Source organism: Ictidomys tridecemlineatus, chromosome 4 (assembly GCF_052094955.1).
Source record: "Ictidomys tridecemlineatus isolate mIctTri1 chromosome 4, mIctTri1.hap1, whole genome shotgun sequence".
Taxonomy (NCBI): domain Eukaryota; kingdom Metazoa; phylum Chordata; class Mammalia; order Rodentia; family Sciuridae; genus Ictidomys; species Ictidomys tridecemlineatus.
This window is the reverse complement of record NC_135480.1, coordinates 47,375,293-47,399,281: the sequence shown is the minus strand read 5'-3', so window position 1 is coordinate 47,399,281 and position 23,989 is coordinate 47,375,293. Positions and strand designations below refer to the sequence as shown.

General features: G+C 41.9%; 1 protein-coding gene and 1 pseudogene across 3 annotated transcripts in view; one reads left to right on the top strand and one right to left on the bottom strand.

Annotated features, from left to right (window-relative positions):
- Insc (INSC spindle orientation adaptor protein) overlaps positions 1-23,989 on the top strand; it is a 120,711-nt gene that overhangs the window by 12,922 nt on the left and 83,800 nt on the right. For all 3 annotated transcript variants that reach the window (XM_078046433.1, XM_005326771.4, XM_040284708.2), the window contains exon 2: positions 18,398-18,498. In XM_078046433.1, the coding sequence (XP_077902559.1) occupies positions 18,443-18,498 (56 nt within the window). In that variant the 5' untranslated portion in view covers positions 18,398-18,442. The remainder of the gene's footprint in view (positions 1-18,397; positions 18,499-23,989) is intronic.
- LOC101964562 (vesicle-associated membrane protein 3 pseudogene) lies at positions 969-5,337 on the bottom strand (annotated as a pseudogene).

Here is a 23,989-nt window from a genome sequence, read left to right as displayed (position 1 = left end):
TGTGGTGCTGAGGATCAAACTTAGTGCCTCTTGCATGCTAGGTTGGCTCTTTTCCTCTGAGCCACAACCCCAGTCCATAATTATTTTTTTAGTTGTTGACGAACATTTATTTTATTCATTTATTTATATGCAGTGCTGAGAATTAAACCCAGTGCCTCACATATGCAAGGCAAATGCTCTACCACTGAGCCACAACCCCAGCCCCAAGATTTCTACTTTTAATCTGAATGATATAGGTGGACATTGGAAAGGGTTTTTTTTTTAGTTATAAATGGACATAATACTTTTATTTATTCATTTATTTTTATATGGTGCTGAGAATCAAACCTAGTACCTCACGTATACTAGGCAATTTCTCTACCACTGAGCTACAACCCCAGCCTCATCGGAAAAAATTTTTTCTAATGAAGTAGCAAAAATTCTTTATCAAATCTTATTTTAAACACAGCCAGTAGTGCTTACAAAAAGAATAGGGCTTACAGGCACTAGGAAAGTATCCAAATAAGGCACAGCCTATTATTGTCACAGATGGGTATTAGGCAGTAGTGTTCTTCTGGGAAGGCACAAGTTGGAAATCTGATTATCCAATAGTTTAAAATGTTGCTCTGAAGATAATGTCAAATTACCAGGATAGTGAACTTGGAATAGATTCCCTTAACTGGAATCAATGGCAGTGAATTAGGGAAAATAGTAAGCCTAGATTACAGCACTCTGGAGTCCCGACGTCCTCTATTGCTCATAGATAAATCTGTAAAGTCACTATGCAAAATGTGGGCCGGCTGACCCTCTGGTTTGGAGTGCATATTCTAAAACGAGGGCACACAGCCTAGAAACCAAACTTTACTTGAACTAACCAAAATAATCATTTTGGAAATAACAGTAGGTAAGCTGGATTAAATAGCAGGTTCTAAGTCAAAGGTCTTAAAGATGTTTCCTGGATGGCAGGCTTGAATTTCCCCAGCTCCTCATTAAGAGATGCACCATACGATGATGATGACAATAATGACGACCAAAATGCTGATCCCTATTGCCTGTGTCCTGTAATTCTTCCACCAATTTTTTCTCTTTAAGGGCAGCACTTGTGGCAGATGGAGAAGCTCCCATCTGCAAGGCATCTGCAGGGTCGCCTAGCTCAGAGAGCTTCAGGTCTCTTTCTAACATTTTGTCCACGTTGACTGTCATTATGTCCACAATATCATCTGTTTCGTTTTGTGTCTGCTGAATTCTCTTATTGCTGCCAGTGGCAGCACTGGAACCTGCAGGGGCCTGCAGACCTTTTACTGAGGGTTCTCAGAGCTGCGCACCAGGCAGAGGGGGGCCGAGGGGTGGGCGATGCGGTGCGCTGGTCTCCATTGGAAAATTTTGAGTATAGAAATGATGTGCTCTGGCTGCTATGAAGATGATAAGTTGTGGGAAGGAGGAAGAGAGAGGACTGAGGTGCCTATTTAGTAATGTAAATGACAGAAGATGGTGATTTGGATCAAGTCCACTTTTACATTCATTTACCGGTTCAATTTAGTTTTTATTGTGGGAAAGTCCATGTAACAGTGCCTTTGAGGCCTTTCATCACTTTCATCTGTTCCTTCTGTCCCCAAGTGATCTGTTCAGTTCTCTTCTTTGCTTCTAACAACTCCTCACCTGCTACATGTGGAGCATTGCATCAGACGATGACCAACGTGGACATATTCTTGTGGGAATTTGGCCCTATCTTGGAGACAAGAGGCTCCCATAGGAGGTCATGGTCAGCCATGAAGCCAGGCAGGTTCGAGCAAGCCTAGGAGGAGGGGTGTCAACACTTCAGTGTTCTAGCAGTCCTGTGGTGGCGGGTGGTCAGAGGAAGCAGGAAGCTTCTGGATGGAGCTCACATTTAAATGGAATCTTGATGGGCAGGAGGGAAAGTCGGTCCTGAAGGACAGTAGGACAATTTTCTTGAAGCTTGAACTTAAGGAACATGTTATGTACAGGATGGCAATGCTAAGGAGAGGTGGGGGGGCAGGAAGACTTCCTGGAGAGCCATGGGAGGCTGAGGAACCAGACCTGAATTGAAACAGAGACTAAGCGACATATAACAGGTTTTGAAGAGGGTATTACAAGGAGCATTGTATTTTAAAAGGCTGAAACAGATAGTACGAGGAGAGGTAGGCTGGGGGCTGGGAGGGCAGAAAGACTGTGGCCTTGAGTGAGCCTTCTTGGATTTATGTCCAGCGGGGATTCTGTGGGGGTGGCCCCCAGATGTTCTGCAGCCAGGTATGCAATGTGGGGTTACCAGTGGCTCATATAACCAGCCAAAGGGAGTGGATGCCACAGGACAAACCCCAGATGGGTTCTTTAACTTAAAGCCACCTTTGAGCAGAGAACACAGAACAGCCTGGATTTGGGGATGGAGCAAACTGGAGAAAGAGTTTGGGTCTGGTTTCTGATCATGACTCTTTTAGAAAATTCTGGGGGAGGGAGATCATTGGGTTGTAGGAATTTTAGATCCAGCTCCTCTATCCCAGCCCTCTCCTCTTACAGATGGGAAATGGGAAGCCTCCAGAAAGGGCATATATTGTCCAAGACCAGACAGAGTGCTCATGGCAAAGAAAGGTCAAATATTTTATTGAACTTGTGTTGGGAGAATCACTATATGTATTTAATTATGCATTTAAATATCTCTCTCCATGGAGGAGGAAATTCTAAGAAGGGGAAATTGTTCATTGCTTTCTCTATCACCTCCTGAAGCTTGATAGAGAACAGGTGTTCTCCTTGACCCCCAGGACCACAACTCTCTCCCCTCTTGACCTAGACTAAGACAGGATGTTAGGCTGGCCTCAGAGCTGGCCAGCTGTGGGATCAGAAAGAACTGCCTGTGGCTGGGGACAGAGCCCAGCTCTGGGTCTTTAGGCAATCATATGGCTTTGCCTGTGACCGTTTTTTTTCTGGACTCACTTATACTCATAACCCTGGCAAAGTCTTACTGGTGGCCATGAACACATATGGTTAAAAGGGCCTGCCACCATGAAGGTGCCTACTGAGAGAGAGGGAGCGGAAAGCTGGTGTGGGAGAGGGGCTGGTGTGTCCTCTGCCTGAAGCCACTGCAAGAGGAGAAATCTTCTGCCCAGCTGCAGAGAATGGGGGGACTCACAGCCTCCAGTGGTCACTTAGGGTGTGCATTTGGGGTTTAGTCTGGCCTGAGCCTGGGCCTCTGGGTACTTTATCAGACCTACTTATTTGTTGCCCTGCTGTCCCAAGTTGCTGAAGGTCACTGTAAAAGCAGTCTCTTCCCCAGCATACAGAAATCTTTGACCTTAAAGTCAAACTTCAGACAGATGTGTCCTTGGCATGGCCCCTCCATGTATTCAGGGTCCTAGATGGGACAGCTGGTGGGGGATGCACTTTCCCAAAGAGTCTGTGGAATGAGGGCCATAGCTCCTGCCAGCTCAGGCCCCAGGGTCTGCATCAGTGCTGGAGGTGGGGATGGGGTAAGTGGCTCTTCAGCTCTTGGCCAACACATCTAGTCTGCCTTGCGCTCTAGGGTCTTTAGGGACTCCACACAGAGGGGCGTGAGTTCCACTTGTGAGCAGACAACCAGTAGACACAGGAAAGTAAGTGTCCCCTGATCTACCTCCAGAAAAGGCAGTGGTGTTTCCTTCAGATGTGGGACATCATGATGACCAAGGTAGTTACTGGGGGCCAAGCTAGGTTTCAGACAGTACCTGAGAGACTTAGAAGAACTGGGGTTCTGATCTGGGATCAGCCATTAATTTTCTGTGTGCCTCTGGTAAGTCATTTGCCTCCTCGGGACTTCATTTTCCTTTTGTAGAACTGCAGGGCTGGACAAAGACAATTCCTGAGGCCCTGTCTTGCTATATAACATTCTAAGTTTCTTGCTTATATTACGGCAACGGGAATTTTGGTTAGGACCCTGACTTCCAGATTCTGTTTGATGCAGGGCTCATTTTTCACTGCTTAAAAATCCACCTGTATAAATTCATTCCTTTGGGTCTTTTAAGAGACTCTTATTTCCAGAGTCCATTTTCCTTAACCAAGACTTTGTCTTTTCACTGCCTCATATAAGGACACCAAGCACTGTCACATCTATTATTATATTTTGATCTTTGCATCAATTGTGCCAGGTGTATATATATATGTAAATGAAATAATACCCCCAGTTTGCCTAGAGCAAAAAGACCCAGAGAGATTAAGTAACTTGACGCAGGTCATTACTGGCAAAACTGAGACTAGGCTGGAGGTTTCTTGGCCATCAGTTTGTGCTCTTTTGGGTCACCCTTTAGATTTGGGAAGGGCAGCATAAAGACTAGATGGGATGGGGGTTGTGGTGTTCACCAGATGACAGGAGTATCAGGATGAGATACAGGTACAGGTTTGCCACCATAGACCCGTCCTATGTAGGGCTGAGTACTTAGCCTGGGGCAGCCCCATCCAGGCCAGTAGTGAGGGGCTAGGTGGCCCTATGCCTGGATATGCAAAGGATGTGGTGGCAGAAGTTCCTCTAGTCTCTCTTTTACCCCAAATTCTGTGTGTTGTCTGCTGTTTTAGCAGGGTAGTGGGTATCTGGCCCAGCCCTTAATCAATTAACCTCCTAATTAACCTTCCTTTTCTTGTTTTTTTTTTTTTTAAATTGTCATCTGTTTCGTCCTCGAGACGAGCTCTTTTTCTCTGACTGCAGAAAGGGGCTCTTAAATTAAGTAGCCCTTTTAATAAGCTTCTCTCTGGCTCAATCCAGCCAGATCTTTGCTCTGGGGGAAAGCAAGCCTGGGGCAGCTGTGTGGGCAGGAGGAATCCTCCCCTCAGACAGGCAGGAATGGTGGTAAATATCTTCTGCTGTTATTCCCCCACTTCCCTTCACCTTCTGCTTGTGGTTTGGGATGTGTGTGAGCTCCAAATCTGTCACTGTCATTTGTCATGAATCCAGTTTTCATATTGGAAAATGAGATCTATCTTGGAGGCTACTATTCAGTTCCTGAAATTTACTCCAGGGTCAACTTCATATTGTATTTACTAGGAAAAGCCATAGTATCTGGCAGGAAAAATCTCCCTAATGTCTTTTTCAGGAATATCTTGCCTATCCATTTCAGATTCAACTTGTCAAATTTTAGGAAAAAAAAACCCTATGGGGATTTGATTAGGATTACAACAAATCTGTAGATAAATTTATAGTGAATTGATATTTTCTTGTCACATGCATGATCCTTCCTATAGCTGCAATATCTCTTTATTTACCTTAGCCACCTTTGAAATATATTTGTAATGTTTTACAACTTCCTGAATAAGGGGCTTGCATATAGACTCATTCTGATATACCTTATGTCTTTTGCTGCTCTTATCAATGAGCATGGTCTTATCATGAGATTGGTCTCTCCCTGTTCCCTTCAATTTCCCCTTCCTCCCTCTCTCCCTTCTTCTAATGGCCTCTCTTTTAAATATCAGGGTATAGGATGTGTCCCTGACCATACTTGACTTTTGCATCTTCATTTCTAGCCAATTTTCTAAGATCCTTTATAATTTAAAATAATTTATTTGTAGATGCTTTGGGGTGTTCTACATAGACGAGGGTGAAAGGCTAGTTCATATTGCATTCTTATAAGAATGAGGGAAAGGTATTGCATCTGGAAGGACACAGACCCATGACACTTGGCTTGCCTAGTGGACTGCCTGGTGGACTCAGCCTTGTATAGGTGTGTGGCTGAGTGAGCACAGCAGGGGCCAGCTTCCTCACCCCCACCCCTTGGCTGTGGGCAAGGGCAGATGTGCCAGCCAGATGCGTGCGCAGATGTTCCAACCCTGGGGAAAACTTAACAACTGCAAATGACAGTTTGATTTTTCTCCTGTATCCTTATACATTTTCTTTCTCTCTAATACAATAATGAATAAAAGTTGGTGAGAACTGGGCATCTTTATTTTGTTTCTGATCTCACAGGAAATACTTCCATGTGTCCTCATTAGGTTATTTGTGGTAATTTTATCTTGGTAGATGCTCTATAATCAGTATAAGGAGGGTCCCTTCTATTCCTTGTTTGCTTGAGGGTTTTGTTATAAATGGCTATTGAATTTTATCAATTTTTTTCTTCCTCTACTAAAATTGTGGTAATTTTTTTCTTAGAACCTGTTACGTAATGAGTTTATTAATCTATATTTTAATGTTATGATAACTGTGTCAGTTAAGTTAAACCCAGTAAAGCCATGATGTGTCACACTTTCCATCTACAGATGGATTCTTTTTGCTAATTTTGTTTAATATAGTTTCTTCCATATTTATATGAGAATGGCCTATATATTCCCTTTCTTGTTTTGTTCTTGTCTAGTTTTGGCATCAGATTTATGACAGCCTCCTAAAATCACCTGAGGTGTGCTCTCTTTTTTCCTGTTCTCCGGAAGAGTTTGGGTAGCTTAATCTTTCCTTTGAATGACATGAAGTCATCTATGAACTTCTCTGGGCCTGACTTTTTCTTGATGGGAAGATTTTAAACTATTGATTAATTCATTTAGTGGTTATAGATGTATTTCTTCTTGAGCCAATTTTGGAAAATTGTATTTTTCAAGGATCTTATCTAGTTCATTTGTTTTTAGTGGTTTTGCATAATATTCTCTTTGCTCTCTTAACAAAAATCTTTTAAGACTAATGTTTGTGTTTTTTCTTTTGTTCTGATTTTACCAAAAATTTATCTACTTTATTCATATTTTCATAAACAAAATTTAACTCTGGATTATTTTTTGTGTTTATTTTGTTTTGTGTTTTGTTTAGCATTTGTTCTTGTCTTAACTCTTTTCCTTCTGATACTTTCTTTGAAATTATTTTCTTCTTCTTAAAATTGCTAATATTGTCAGCAGTTTTGTATTCTAGCCTTCAAATTTTCTTAAATTAGAAATGCTTAAATTAGCATTTAAGGCTCTGATTTTTGCTTTCAATTCTATTTTATGCATTAGGAGATATTTACGTATGCATTTTCATAATCTTTCAGGTTTTCTCTCATTTCTGCTATCAATTCTTCTTTGACCTATGATTTGTCTGTTTCAAAATATCCAAATATATGGTAATATTTGTATTGGAATCAAGACTGCAATTTCTATAGTAGTGATCTTGAGAAGTTTGCTGAGGCTTAAGATCCAGAAACTAGTTAACTAAAAACCAACTCATTATACAATCAGAGAAAAGAAAAGTTGTGCTGCAATTGTGTACTGTGATTCAATATGCATTCTGCTGTCATATATACCTAATTAAAATATAAGTTTTAAAAAATGTTTGAAGAGACTGTGTATTTATGACACATTGGACACAGTATTCTGTTCATAAACATTAAATCTAACTTAATTGTGCCATTCAAACTTTTATGCCATATTGATAATTTTTTTATTTGTCTTATCAACTAATGAGAGAATTGTGTTGAAATCTTCAACAGTGATTCTTGACTAGTTAATTTCTCCTTGAAATTTTATCAGTTTTTACCTTGGTTATCTTAAGACCATATTTTAGAATTATCTTTATTATTGTATCTACTTGATGAGTGGAACTTTTAATTTTTATGTAGTGAATCTCTTTAGCTCTATCTTATTGTCTTGAAGTGTGTTTTGAATTATCAGTATACACCAGCAACAGATAATTCCTAAATATTTTTATGATCTACATATATAATTAAAGTATATAACATTACTATTAATACAATTATTAATGTAATTATTATTTATTAATGCATTGTTATTAATGCATCATAGTTATACAAAACATTGGAATTCATTTTGACATAATCATATAAGCTTGGAATAGAGTTCATTCCCCTCTGGTCCGTAGTACTTCCCCCTTCCCTCCCAATCTCCCTCCTCCTGTTCTCCTTTCTCTACTGGTCTTCCTTCCATTTATTCATAGTTTTAAAAATAGTGTTTTATAGATACACATAAGGGTGAAATTCAGTGTGGAATATTCTCCTAAGTACATAGCATAGTTTGGTCAACCTCATTCCACTGTTCCTCTCTTGTCCTGTCCTCCTTCCATCCCCTTCCTCTGCTCTATTGATCTTCTTTCTATTTTCATGGGATACCCCCGTCCCAGTTTTTCTCCCCTTATGTTGGTCTAGCTTCTGCATTTTTGTAAACTAACTTTAAACTGTTCTGGGTCTTTCTGATTTAGGGATATTTCTCGTAGCCAGCACTTAGAATGTATGACCAAGGGATCCATCCATCATAACTCCCCATCTCTCCTCCCTTTCCATCTCCCCTCTCTATAATTCAACCTTGGTAAACTTTGTAACTGGCTACATTTCCCCTTACTGTGATTACTATTATACATTGATGCTCCTTCTTCATGCTTTCTTTCTTCTCTTGGATATTTTTCCTTTATTACTTGTTTACATTTTCTTCCCTACATATTTTGAGGGGAATATTTTTTTTCTCTATGTCTATTAGCTTTTAGTTAATTACCCCAGATATGATAACATTAATAAACATTTAACAAGCTTAAAGTTAATTTACATCTCGATTTTCTTCTTTCCTGCAAACAAGAAACTTGGAGTTCTTAATCATCTTTGTCTAAATTTATATGTAATATTTTTGACTTGTCTTCCCTCTTACTTCACAAATGAGGTATTATAATTGTTACATGTCATCAAAGTTTGTGTAGACTTATCCACATAGTTTCAAATGAGTTTGTTTATCTTTCTTTCTTGTATTTAGAACATTCTACCTGATATTGTATTCTTTTAGAGGAAGGAAAACCTTCAGAATTTCCTTGAGTGTGAGATTTTTGCTTTTCTAAAAATGCCTTACTTCATCTGCATGCTTAAAAGAGAGTTCCTCTGGATATAGAACTTTAGGGCAATCATTTTCTGCAACCAGACATTTTCCTGTTTGCCCAGTTTCACCACGGCTGTGCAGCAGTCACCTGTCAGGTTTCATTTCCTTACTCCTTTGGGTGCTTCAAAGTCTTCTTTGTCTTTGGTGCTCTGTGATGCCATGAATGGTCTCGGACAGATGTATCTTTTGTATTTATCTTGCTTGGGATTCATTGTGACTTCTGAATTTGAAGACATTTTTTTACTACTATCTAATCTTTGAAATATGATGAGGTGCTTGTTGGACTATGTCTCTATATTCCTTAGTGTTAGCTTCAGTTCTCTCTTATTTTCTTTTTGTCTCTTTGGACTGCATTTTGGGTAATTTCTTTTGTTCTATCTTTTAACATTCGAACCCATTTTTGAGCTATGATTAATATCTCCAATGAGTTTTTCTGTTTAATTATTATATTTTAATTTATAGAAGTTCTACTTGGTTCTTTCTCAGATTTGCTGAGTTATATTTATAGCCTTTGTTCCTTGAAGACGCTTCCAAGACTCTTTCATTTCTTGAAAATAAATTCTTTAAATGAGACTCCTCCTACACTGATAATGTAAATTCAAGCCACAGCCTATATGAAGATCTTATTGTGGAGACTGATTCTCAGCTTTGCTTGCTAACCCTGGGTACAGAAGGCTTATTTCTCATTTACCTTACATGGAGTTTCTGGTCTTCTTGACCCTTACTTAATTCTTCCCCTTGGGAAGTCCCTGGGCTTTGTCTAGCATGTCCCCTGTACACACAAGAAACAGAAGCTCAGGGCATGTGGCTTTCAGCAGCCATTCTCCGAGGGAAATCTTCCTGGCCCTGCTTTGCTTTGCTTTTAGCCTCTCCAGATTTATTGCATTTTTTTTTGCCAGCTCAGTGATATACTTTAAAAATAACAAAGATACCTTTATCCATCCTTTAAAGTTGTTCATGGAGAATCATTTTTAATTACCTGCTCTACCATATTGAAAAATCCCATATGCATTTTCTCTATAAGAAGATGGCTTGAGGCAGAGGCTTCACCCAACTAGTGGTGAACCAGACCAAATTCATGAACCTCTCTGGGTCTCTGTTAATGGCCATCTTTAAAATGGAGATAACAGTAGTACTTATTATTTTGGACTTTTCAACAAATAAATGCATTTATTTACCTGAAACACTTTAGAAGAGTTCATTGGCACATACTTAAATTGCCCAGTACCATACTTCATTGAATTTAGATGCCATTAATTATAAGATGCCCTGTTTATTAAAAACAGAAAGAAAGAAAATATGATTTCAATCAACTATGACACAATGCCAAAATGCCATTGACTGAAACATAATCCAAATTTCAGATGTTAAAATTTGAAAAAAAATGCACCTTAGAGTGATATGACTAGTGTAAGTTTTAGGTATTTATCCACATAAGCAGAAAAGGCAGTGTCAAGAATTAGATTGTTAGTCTCACATTTGAAGGACTTTAAGTATTTATAGGTGTTCATTCCAGCCCACCCTTGCTCTACCAATTTTTGGACGCTGGCTATTGTAGGTGAGCTGCAGTCAATGTCCAGGAAGCCAAGGGTCTAGAAAAACAATATATCCCATCATATCCTTCAAGACTGAGGCATAAAGGAAAATGAACCTGTATTTGTAAAGCAACTTTCCTGTGTCTAGCACACTCATGAGTGCCTTAAATTTAGCCTTAACTTCAATTCTTACAATTAGGTTAATTAGACTAGATGCAGTAAAAACAAACAAACAAACAAACAAAAAAACCCAAAAAAACAAAAAACAACCCAGCCCATTAGTGGCTTACCATGTTGGGTGTAGTCTTGCTTACTCCAAAGACCAATGCAGATTGGGTGGCTCTCTTCCAAGCTGAGATTCAAGATGCATCTTCTTTCCTCTTTTCACTTTTTTCCTATTGTGGCTTTCAGGCTGTTTTGGCATCACTTGGCATGCAGAAAGCAGAAGAGAGAGGGAGTATCCGGAAAGTACACCTTCTGTTCCATCTAAACCCTTCAAGACCCCACAGTTTTCTTTATTCCTAGGTACCTTTCTAGAGGGGGGAAAATGGTACAGATTAGGCTGTGCATACAGGCCTCTTTGAAGCATCGGTATTAACTGTAGATAGAAAAAGAGAATTCAGGGTTTCAGTCTGGATGTGCTGGGTGTCAGGACCAATGCATAGAATTATGGAAGTGTAAGATGCTTTTGGAGGCCCATGGGACATTCCACAGGGGAGGAACCAACAGGTATTGAGGTCCCACTCTGCTAGAAACTATGGGAGGCACTGTTCAGATGTTCCTGTCACATGTGGCATACTAGACATACATGAATCTTGAAAAGACAAATTTCTGTGAGTGGGATGCTTTTTGTGTTTTATCCATTTTGTGCCTCAAATAGTTAAATTAAATAGTCAGATGTGGACCATGTGGCTATGTACTGGCATTTGCTGTCCCCCAACATTAAGGATGTAATGTCAACAGGATTTGTTGAGAATGGTTGTGTTGTGCTCTTGTTCTGGTTAATTCTGTTTATATACATACAGTGGCCCTAGATGGGTTAGGTTCTGTCTTTGGTTCCCTGCACTAATGAGCTGGTAAGAACCCTTCACCATTGTGGCTGAGTCAGGGTTCTGGATCAGTTTGGATTCTTATTTGAATGTCCCATAATACTTTGGTCACACAAGATGTAAGCTGGGAAGTTAATTGTTTCTTCAGGGTCAGTGTTACTAATCACTAATCATGGCTCCATGTTTTTGTCTGTACTTACTCAAAACATGTTCCCTGTCTTGGTCTGTTTCATGCTGCTATCACAAAATGCCACAGACTCAGTAATTAATAATGCACAGAAATTTACTGGCTCACAATTCTGGAGGCTTGGAAGTCTACTATCAAGGAGCCAGATGGTCTGATGTATGGGGAGACCCTTTTGTCTTCAAGATGATGCCTCATGCTGTATCTTCTAGAGAGGAGGAAGGATGGATCCTCGTATTGTAGAAGGTAGAAGGGGTAGGAGAGTGAATCTACAATCCATTTTTCTGAACCCTTAATAGAATGGTATTAATCCATCCATGGGGGCTCTGTTCTTAATTACCTCTGAAAGGCTCCAGTCTCCCAACACTATCAAGCATGGGATTAGGTTTCATCTATGAATTCTAAAGGGGATGCAAACATTTAGGCTATAGCAGTCTCTATGTATTGGGTTTTGATCAAATCTCTTCCATGGGCAGCTCTGTGCCTTTCTAACATATTTAATATATTCTTCTTTTATATCCTCTTTGGTCGGAAGCAGATCTCTGTACCTGAAGTCTGGATAAGAAATGGATCTCTCATTAGGCACAAAGATATTATAAAACTTTCTATGTGGCAACATTCTTTAGTTTTCTGGGTCAAAATACCTTCTCATATTATCAATTAACTTGCTCTGAAGTATCATTCAGGATACATGATCTTGGGTGATTCTAGGAACACTGAGAATAGGTTCTGTTAGTTTTACAAATGATAAAGCTGAAAGTCAGAGAGGCCTAGTAAGAGACAAAACTGGGATTGGTTCATAGATTTCCATGACCTTACCATGCCACTTTCTCAATGTTATTGTGAAAACACCAGTTTGGAGGATATGGAGAAAAAAAATAAAACCACAGAGGATCGGAGTATCATGATTGTTGATGTAGCATTTTCATCTGCTCATGGCTTCAGAAGTAAAATTTCATGAAACCGTTAGAGCTCGTACAATTCGCCCTCCTGTGTCCTCCTTCCCAAGGGTATACAGAACCAACCTGGGCTCTCATCGTGACTCAGGGAAGGAAAGAGCTTGTCCAATGTGACCTCTGAATGTGATTTATGAAATAGGATGCATCCAAAATTTCACCACGTTGGAGCCATTCAATTTTCTCTAATGGCCTTTATCTGAGAGTTATGTCTATTCGTGGCAGTCACAACCAGTAAGTCATTAACTTAAAGTCTACTGATTGTTAATTTTAGCACCATGGGACCTGGGCCCAGTGGGAGAGGTCTCTTGCTTTTGCAAATGGAAGCTAAGAAACATTTGAGGATTTGGCAAACATTTAATCAGGGAAAGTTCGAATGTAAGAAGAGATAATTAAAAAGTTAAAGAGGAAAAGTAGTTGAAGAGTTGGAATTCAGTAGTTGTCAGAATGACCTCTGCCTGGCTGCCTCCTTATTTCTAGATGTTTCTTTACAGAAAGAAAAATGAAGCCAATCTTTATATATCACTTACTACGTGGTGCTTCATCACGGATGTGCACAGAATTCTCATTTTATCCTTATTATATGTCCTATTTTACAAACAAATAAAATTAATGTCAAAGGTCACACCACGAATACCTGGTTGAATTTATATTGTTTTAAAAAATTTTTTTTATTAGTTGCTCACAACATTACAATGATCTTGACATATCATACATTTGATTCAAATGGAGATGAATTTATATTGTTAACCAATGGACTTCTGGATGAGAGTGGCTTAAAGGCCCAGCCAAGTCCCCTTGGGGGCTACATTCCATCTAAGGTCCTGGAGGTCTGGACATTAGTTTCTCTCTTTTGACCTCTAGAAAAGCCTCAGCTTAGGGCCAGCTCCCAGAACAACAGTAAATGCAGCTTCCTGTGCAATTCAGGGATTGGAGCTCCCTTGATTGGAAGCTGGGCAGTCAGATGCCCGAGAGAGGCATCCTGAGACACACCGTTGGGCCAGCTATGGTTTTCCTGATTCCAGGAGCCTGAGCCTTCTCCTAGGACTGCCACACTTGAACTTCAGAAGAGGCTGTCGGGTGGTTTTCTTGGACAACTAGGAATCATTTAGAAGATGAATGGTCCTGGAACATGGGGGCCTCCTTCTTTCCAATCTCTGGGGACTCATAGCACCTTTGAGTCAACCTGCCTGTCCCATCCCAGGGCTGAGCTGTATCTAACCAAGACCTTTGAATTTGCTTGTCCACACTCTACTTCCCTAGACTTGATAACCAGCACCAAAGATAAAAAGCAAGCACAATAATTCTGATTTACAGTTGGGAGCTGCAGCTCCACTGATCTTCCATGGTAAACCACTCTGAGGCCCTGGTCGGTCTCTCCAGGTTTCTACCAGGCAAACCCTATTTAAGATTTTCCAGGAGATGAGGGGGACATTTATAGATAACAAAACCTGTGTGCTCGTCCCAGGTGTGGCTTGGCTTGCTTGTGTGATCTTGGGCAGTCTCTTCTTCTCTTTCAATGTGTCTCTCCATGTGTCCATGTTAACCTCTATGCTGCCATTTCCTCATCTGAACAAGCCAAAGGTCAAGCATTATAATTTGCAGGGGCCTTGGAAATTTCCCTCTGTAATAATAGCAACAACAATAATTTTAAGTATTTTACATCTAATCCTTAAAATAACCCCATGAGGTAGGGGGTTATAATGCTCCAAGAGTACAATATGAGATCCTACAGGAAGGCTGTCTGGATTTTCCCTGGGGGCTGTAGTCTCACCCCTATCAAATTCTCAGATGTATTTGTCTAGATGAGATGCCTGCTGTCTTCAAGGTGAGTCCTAGAAAGTAGAGGTGAGTAGGTAATTGGGTGGAGGCTTGGCACCCTGTCTGTGCTTTGCTGGAATTGGTCTGTACTGTCCAGCAAGGTCTTCATGGTCTGGAGGAGATAAGACCCAGCTTTGTGAGTCCCTGTGAGGTCTTTTCTGCCTGCTAGCTGGGCTCTATTGCCTGAAAGCTGTGAGGGGCCATCGAGGATTCCTCCAGGGAACCAGAACTCTCTAAATTTCATAAGGTTTTTTCCATTCAGTGGGGCTGGGTGGCAGCTTGCTTGGGTGATGTGCTTCCCGTGGGAATGAGAGTCCATAAAGTATCTGGTTGCTTACACACTGTCTTGGAGGAAGGATTTAGAACCACATCTGTGTGGTCCTGTCCCACTCCTCTCTACCCCTGTTGCCTCCTCCTGTACCTAGCCTAGGGATGCTGTTGGAACTGATTGCTTTCCACAGTATTTCCTCTCTCTCTGTGCCTTGAGTTGTACCCCGAATGGCCCATTAGACCATGGCAGACCCAGCTTACTCCTGGTTCTAATTGAATAATTTACTGTAAATAGCCTCCATTTCCTGCACAAAGCCAGTCTCGTTAGCCAAATGGAGGTGAGCAAGGGCTTGCCTCTAATGGGATATGGGGGCAGAAATGAGCTGTCCAAATGGAGCTGTTGTCGCAGCAGGCATTGGATTAAATCAGAGACACTTAAGGCTCCAGCTCCTTCTTGCAAACTAGCTATTCTTGGGTGGGGGAGACACAGTCCAGAGCCCTGCAGAAACAAGGCTGCAGGGTCCATGAGGGAATTTTCAGTGAATTAGGAAGGGTCCCTGGGAAAGTGACAGAGAGTTTTCCTTTTCCTTATTCATTCCTACATGTGTCTTCCCCGCCCCCCACCCTCTCCTACTGGGCAAAGCAGCTTCTCTACTCTGACATATACTTCTCAAATCCCCCTTTCAATAGCAAGGACACTCCCCTTTGAGGCAATCAAGGGGCAAGTTCAATAGCAGGGACTTTCGGGAGTATTCTCATTTCGGAAGTTCCAGGGAGGTAGATATAATTGAGGGAACCACAGATAAACGGTGATCTTCCTAAGGTCATGTACTAATCAGGTGCAGAGTTAGGTTGGACTCTGTCACACTCTCAAATTCATTTAGAACTGTGCCTGGTGCATGATACTGTTCATGAATATTAGCTATTTGTACTGTTAGAGGCACTTTATAGATATCACCTGGGCTGAACTCCTGGCATTTGCTGTCTGATCTTCCAGATGTTCTCCCTCACTTGTTGCTCATTCCCAATGAATGTGAACAGTGGTTTCACTGAGAGCTGATCTTCACAATCCTAGCTCTTGACTCCTTAGTGTCCTGAGACCAGTACTATGTGGAGCAAGATGTACTTTAGCTGGAGGCTCCACCTGCAGCATTGCTGGGAAGCTATGAGATGCTCTTTGCCCTTTTCGAAGGGCCACAGATCAGGGATCAGGAATCAGTTCTAGGATTTTGCAGTCACTAAGCCATACTTCTGGAATCTTCCTCTTAGAAATTCAGATCATTTGCTTGTACCTAGGCTTCTCCTCATGACGACGGTTTCTCCTCAGGGCCCCTCAGATAGGACTTGACCCTGACCCGGCGTATCCTCCAGTTCTGTGGCGTGCTTCTCCCTGTCCTATGGATTCCTGTCGCTTCACACTTCACAGGCTCTTGGGGCCTCCCACTGTCTCCCACAGCTCTTCATTTACCATGGCCTTTAATTCCCTCTTTGGCATTTTGACTTTGTCTCTTTTCTGTTCCGTGATGGGGATGGAAGTAAAATGAGGTCTGCCTACTCACTACCATCGAATCCCATCTTAGATTTTACCCTAGAATTGGCATTTTCCTTTTATTGTTCTTCAGTCAAACATATCAAAAAGGGAGGAAATGCCTCATCTTGTATTTGGCTTTCTCTTTTGTGCCATCCTTTTCTGACTACTAGCTACCTTGGTTCCAAATAAAACTTTCTCAGTAATGATACCAATGATAGGAATAACAATGGTGACGACATGTGGTCACAGGTGCTCACTGAACACTGTCACTGTGCCAAGGGCTTTATGTCCTGTTATCTCATCTTCAGCATCTCCCTTAGTATGGCTGACCATGGGACTGAGCACACAGCAGACGCTCAGGAAATACTAATAACAATCACTACTTATTTGGTTCTTACTCTGGCCTAAGACTTCCATATTCCTTATCTCATGTCATCATATAATAGTTCTAAAAAATAGATATTATTATCCTCAGTTATAGATCAACAGGGTGAAACACAAATGTATTAAAAATTGATTCTACTAGTTCTTTCAGAAGACAGGTAGAGCACAGACCAAATTCCAGCCCTTGAGTCAGAGCCAGGAATACACATGGCCCCTGCTTTGGAGGAGACTCACAGTCTAATGGGACCCGTAGCCTAAGGAGCAGGCATTAGAGAATGAATCTCTGGAATTATCCAAGATGCAAGTTCATCCTGGGCTCCTGTTTTTCTATACTTTGCAGACTGACCATTTGATTCTTTGTTCCCAGCATCATCAAGAGGGGACTTTGTGTCAAGTCACATCACTATAAAAAGTCTTCCTCGCCCATCCTTTTCTAACAGGAGTCACTTTTAATATGAAGTAAGCATTGGCTTAACCAGGTGCAGGGGATAGGATCTCTGTTTTCTGGGAAGGCTTACTTACTGACTTGGAGGGATTGGCAGAGGGAGAAGTTGACAGGAGAGGGAGTATAGAGAAAGGCCCTCCAGGAGCAGAGAAGGGATAAGGTGAGGCAAATGGAGACTGACCAGTTAGTCTTATGAGGAAGGGGGATGCTGTTATTTTGATGCAAATTGTGAGGCTCAGGTGAGCAACTTCGTCCTCAGAGCTGGCATTGAAAGTCTCTAGAATCCAGTTCACTTCTGTTTGTTAGGATGCTTCTGGCAGTGCAGAACAAAACCCCTCTCTCAGACTGACTTGAAACAAGAATTTTTATGTCTTAAATAATAGGAAGCCTGCAGATGGGCCAGACTGCAGGATTAGTTGATTCAGTGGCTCCAGAAGTTTTTTTAAAAAAGATTTATTCTATTAATGAATTAACTAATTAATTAATTACTGGAGCTCAGACATTTTTTTTTCCTCTGTATGCCCAGTCTGTTTTCTAGCTGTTCCTCTCATGATTACAAAATGGTCTCTAGCAGTAATGAAGTGAATTTGCATCTTTTCTCAGCTCTAGTAGGAGATACCATCTCACCTGGTACCTCTCTGGTAGGGGAAAGAAAACCTTTCCTAGGAAGGATCATTTGGTGGCTGAGTCTTATGCTTCTTCCGGATCAATCACTGGCAATTCAGATAAAATCACATTGTCGTGGGTTTGGGACAGTGACCACAATGCCAATTACAGACTCATGTTTTCTTATATATCTTAAGTACCATCATAGCCAATAACCCGGTGCTAGATGGTATATAGTTAAGGAATTAGCATGTGGAGTTGCCAGATCTAGCAAATAACATAGGACGCCCATGAAATGTGAATCAGACAAACTGTGGCTACATTTTTAGTACAGTTTGTCCTCTGCAATATTTGTTGACCTGCTTGTCCCAGTATTTGGTACATATAAAAATGGGTCAGGTTAATGTTAGGCAATGTAACTGAGATCATGTGTCTTGCCTTATTTGTGTGAGGAATGCATTGTGTACTTTGATTTAAAAAAGAGGAGGCACTGAGCATGGTGGTGCATGCCTGTAATCCTTGTTATCAGGAGGCTGAGGCAGGAGGATCACAAGTTTGGGGCCAGCCTGTGACTACTTAGTGGGACACTGTCTCAAAATAAGATAAAAAGGAGACTGGGGACATAGCTCAGTGGTAGAATGCTTGCCTAGCATGTATGAGACCCTGGGTTCCATCCCTAGTACTGAAATTAAAAAAAAAAAAAAAAAGAGGAGGACTGGAAGACCTTTCCTCCTCATCTGCCTGGGCTCCTTGTGACCAGATCCAAGAGAAAGTGATTGCTTCATTTTCTTTGGGACCCTCATTGACTCATTCTGCCCTTTCTTTCCAGGGCCCCGACCGCTGTGGGCAGGCTTTGCTGCAGATTGGGATCAACATGATGGCATTGCCTGGGGGCCGCCACCTGGACTCCATTCCTCTTCCTGGGCAGCGGTAAGTCCTACAGCTAGTTTTCAGGGCCGGGAGAGGATTGAGCATAGAGCTTGTCCCTGGCAAGTGCTTGTTGCCCTGTTGGGCAGTATGGGTAGAGGGAGCGAAGGCGTGCGGTGAGCAGAGAGTGGAGCCCACGTGAGAGGAGAAGGGCTTAGGCATATTTAGTGTGAAGATAGAGACCTGTGGGGCCACCAGAGGTCCTACACACATCCGAAAGGTCCATGTGGAGAAGCTGGTGCATATTTGACCCAATTGATCCCTGAAGCATGAGTCAGAACCAGTGGTGGATTTTGTAATGAAGGCCCTGTGTTCCTGGAGACTCCTCAGTCAGGGACAAACCCAGATGGTCACTCTAATTTGGTTTGGTCTGCGGAGGAGCTTTGTAACCTGAGTGCTCAGGGCTTCACTTAGCCTCTTTTTGTGTTTTTCTAAGACATTTTGATGAGAGTTGCTTTGAGACAACAGGATCCAAATAGCCTTTGTAAGACTTTTAAATCTTTGTTTTGTTTTATTTATTTTTTATTCTAATGAGTTAAACATGACAGTAGAATGCACTTTGATACATCATACATAGATGGAGTATAATTTCCCGTTCTTCTGGTGGTACATGGTGTGGAATCCCACTGGCCGTATATATACGTACATAGGGTGATAATGTCTGATTCATTTTCTATCCTTCCTACCTCTATGCCCCCTCCCGCCTTAACTCCTTTCTCCCTAATCTAAAGTAACTCTATTCTTCCCTAGCCCCCACTCCATTGTGATTTATAATTGCATATCAGAGAAAACATTCAGGCTTTGTCTTTTGAGATGGCTTATTTCGTTTAGCATGATATTCTCCAGCTTTATCCATCTACTGGCAAATGCCATAATTTCATTCTTCTTTAAGACTGAGTAATATCCCATTTTATATATATAAAATTCATATATATATAATTTTCTCTATCCATTTATCTATTGAAGGGCACCTAATTTAGTTCCATAGTTTAGTAATTGTGAGTTAAGCTTCTATAAACATTGATGTGGCTGCATCATGATTTTATATCCTTTGGGTATAAACCAAGGAGTGAGATAGCTGGGTCAAATGGTGGTTCCATTTGAAGTTTTCTGAGGAATCTCCATACTGCTTTCCATAATGGTTGCACCAATTTGTGACTAGCAATGTATAAGTGTATTTTTTTCCCCTCACATCCTTGCCAACATTTACTATTGTTTGTATTCTTGATAATTCCCATTCTGACTGGGGTGAGATGAAATCTTAGAGTAGTTTTGATTTGCATTTCTCTAATTGCTAGAGGTGTTGAACATTTTTTCATATATTTGTTGATTGTTTAGGAACTGTTTTGTTTTATTTTGTAGTGATTTGATATATTGCTAAAATCTTACCTTTAATCTGTCTATAATAACCCCCCCCCACTGAATTACCAGGGATACAATCTACTCCAAAATTGATTATTTGCTAAGTTTGCTGGAATAGGGTTCCATGAAGGTATGAGTCTGCTTCCCCAAAGCCATTAATAAAAAAAGGTTTAGGAATTTGACATGTACTTCTTGCATGTTCTCTAGGACTCAGAACATTAGAAATATAATTAAGAATTTCCTGTACAGTCCGAGGTTGAGAGTAAAGGATCCCATGGGGACCATTATCTTCGCATGCAATGTCTATAAGGAAAATCTCAAAGATGGTGAGATACAAACCTGTCAGGATATGTATACATTCTCAGAGATAGACTCTGCCTCTACATGGTGGCTGATGGTATATCATGAAATGAGCCAGTGTGATCAGTTTTAAACACATGGTTTCAAAGCTGGGTTCTATTTCCTCCTAACTATGTGACCTATGCAAGTTCTTGAACCCCATTTGCATCTTGGTTCCTCATGTACAAGACAGGGATAATGATAGTACCTACTTCATAGGGTTGGCGTGAGGTTAAATGGATTTATATATGTAAAGTGTCCATCACACAGAGAGCAACATACGGGAGCTCATGTTTAGTGAGTGCCTGCTGCATGTCAGGGCGTTTGTGCAGGTGGTCTTAGGGAATTCTTCCAGAAACCCCTTCCCTAGTCCCTTTTCATTAGTGGGTGATCAATCTCTCTGAGACAGTAAGAGATCACAGACAGACACTCCCTACAGCCTCATATTTTAAACCAGGAAAAAGTGGAACTGTTTGGGGTAGAGTGGAGTCTAAGTCAGCTTTCCCTGCGCTGCCCTGCCCAGGGCAAGATGATGGGCAGCAGCAACAGCTGTGGCAACAGGGTCCTGGGCTGGTTAGATCAGAACCTGTGCTGGGGAAGAGAAGCAGTTTAGGGCAGTGGTTAGGAGTCCAAATTTCCTCAACTTGATTCTTGTTTCTGTTACTTATTAGCTATAACTCTGGGTTTCAGTTTCTTAATCTGTGAAGTGGGAATAATTTATACTTACATCGTTGACTTGTCATGACAATATAAAGTGGTATGTATAAAGTGCCTGCCGGGCACATGGGAACTGCTCAGTCAATGTTAGTCTCTTCAGAGGAGGAGGAGGTCCTCTGAGTAGAGGACTTGGGGTGAAGGTTACATCCTAGCACTTGTCAACCTGCTGGGGACCCCTACTTCATTTATTTATTTATTTTTTTCTCTCTCTTTCGACTTTCAATGTTCTCAGAAGGTTTAAGAATAAAAGGAAGTTAAATTACATGAAAATAATATAGGAATCTAATAATTTTCTTTTGGAGGCAGGGTAGGATTTTTTAACTCACCTTGTCCAGCAGATATCTTGAGAGGAAAACCCCAGACTAACATGACTCCAAGGGTTCTGGCCCCACGAAGACCTCAACATGGGGAAGTGTGTTTACATTCTCTTTATCCTTACAGTTCTGGTAGGCCAGGGGCTGCTGTAGATAGAGGGTTGCATTTCCTTTAGGGCGTTCACAGTCCAGCATTGCCAGGCCTACCCAGAGCATCGTGGGAATACAATCCCTGGGCCTGTTGACCTGGTAATCCGGGTATGATCTGGGGTAATGTTCAAGGGCCACGTTCACAGAGCAGGTTCATAGGTATTTACAGGATATCAGAGGGGTTAATTTGTCCACTGTGATGTTGCATTGTAGTCAGACAATAGTGGCCACCTCTCCTTTCCTTCTGTTTCAAGCTGGCGAGGCGCCTCTGGTGAGGAATAAAGGCATGACTGTTGTCCCGGATAAATAACTAATGCTGGATAATCGACTTCTTTCTGTCGTGTTGAATTTCAGTTGAACCCAAACTGACTTTCACTTTGCAGTGCCATTGTTCACTTCTGTGCACAAAAAAAACCCATAAATACTGTCAGGTTGTGCAGGGTCATCTAGTATCCTCCGAACAGATGAGTCAGGTGGTTGGTATTGAGGTCCTTAAGGATACCAGTTCTAGGTGCAGCCTCCTGGAAGAGAGGAGAGGGCAGGCAGCGACAGCTTCCTAGGCTAGGGATCGGGGGTCCCATGTGAACTGGCATGGACCATGGGAGGCATTACGACAGGATGCAGCTGTCCTCAATGCTGATTGCTTTTGAAACTTCTGAAACAATTTCATGTTTAGAAAAAAAATCAACAAAAAAAGAAAATAAAACATATTCTCAGGGTCATTAATGTGAGCCTAAGTGGCTCAAAGCATAGAGGCCTTGGGCTCATATCCCAGCTCTACTTCTTACCAGCTCTGTGACCTTGGGCTGCTGCTTAACGTGTCTGAGCATCAGGTTTGTCTTGCATACTACAGAGGCTGTGAGGGATGCTTTAAAAATTGTGAAAGGGCCTGAGCACAGGAGGGAAGGGCTCTCTAGGTCCTCAGAATGCCTTGCAGTGCGCAATCCTCACTTTCTAGAGCCATACCCAAGGAGCAAACCTTCTCCTTTAGGAGTGAAAACACTGTAAGTTCAGGGCAAAGCACCTCCCTAGAGGCCCAAGGATTAGTTGGAGAGAGTGAACAGGGCTGCAGATGAGCTCCCTGGGAAGCAGAGACTGTGCCTGCTCTGTCCCCACTGGTCTTCATTTGCTGCTTAGTTTCTGGGCACCTGCTGTTATGTCTAGGGTGCTGATCCTCCCACAGGCTCTGAATAAGGTGGTGATGCTGTTTAGACCTGGCCACAGTAATGATCAGTGTCCATGGTGGTCAGCATACTGGAGCAGCCTGCCTGCCCCCAGGGCTGTGCCCTCTACAATTACAGCAAATGGCTCTCATTTTTCTGCAGGGGTCTGGATGGACCAGTTCTTTGATTTGAATGTCTTTATGGGAAGGTTTCTAAGTTGGATGCCAGGGTCCATACAGGTTCAGACCTCTGCCTCTTTTCCTACGCCTTTTTATTTTTTCTCTTACCCATGATCAAGGTAGGGCATCTCGAAATTTTCTTTTCTGGATTCCTGCCAGTGAAGAGGTGGGGGTCCCCACTATTGGCTAAAAGGCTGGCCTTGACCAACCCCCATAACAAAGCTGACTTACACTTCCTGTATTCCCTGTGACTTCAGTGCTTTTACACACACCCTTTCCTGTGGCCCATGTGTGTAATTGTTGTTAAACCTATTTTACAAATGAGGAAGTCAGAGGTTGGGTTCTCTGGGAAGCAGACTTTGAGGTGGAGTTCAGAGTTCGGGATGGTAACTGGGGATCCCTTTAGCTGAGCCAGTGTGTGTGGATGGGAGAGGAGGGAAGCAGAGCTGGGTGAGGGCGAAGCGGAGCAGCAGTGTTGGCTTGATGACCGTCACAGCTGACCTTGCAGAGTTAGTTGTTCCTTGCCCATGATGGTCAGGACCTTTAGGTCCCACCTCCCACCTCACTCTGTCATTGGAGTGTGTGTGTGTGTGTGTGTGTGTGTGTGTGTGTGTGTGTGTGTGTTTATTGAGAAGCCAGTAGGCTGGGGATCTCTAGTACTTTAAGTTAAGCAAACTTAAGCCCAACCGAAACAGAAAAATGGAACAAAAGACTTTACAAATCCGAAGTCAGCAATTGGCCTCTAACTGGAGTCTTTCCACTCCAACCTCTGTGTGACTTCCTCTGTGTGACTTCCTCTGTGTGACTTCCTCTGTATTACTTCCTCTGTGTGACTTCCTCTGTGTGATTTCCTCTGTGTGACTTCCTCTGTGTGACTTCCTCTGTGTGACTTCCTCTGTATGACTTCCTCTGTATGACTTCCTCTGTATGACTCCTGGGTTCAGTCAGTGGAGCTGGCTGCCCATGCTGCTTCCGGTTCTGAGCGATGCCCAATGAGTCGTTCTTTGCTCACATACATTCTGTGACATTTATTTTGTCTAAAGTTTCTCTTTAATAAGTGGGCATCTCTAAAAGGGATGTGACCTTAGGCCAGGTGGCTCTGAGACAGTATCTGGAGAGCTGAAAGTAGAAAGGTGTCCTCTGATGCTCCTAGCATTGCACTGGGGACAGGTCCTTCTGTAAATAGGATTCTGGGCAGGACATCACAATGTCTATGCCACAAAGAAACATAGGCTTTGAGAGGTGAAGTTAGGTGCCCAAGGGCAGACTG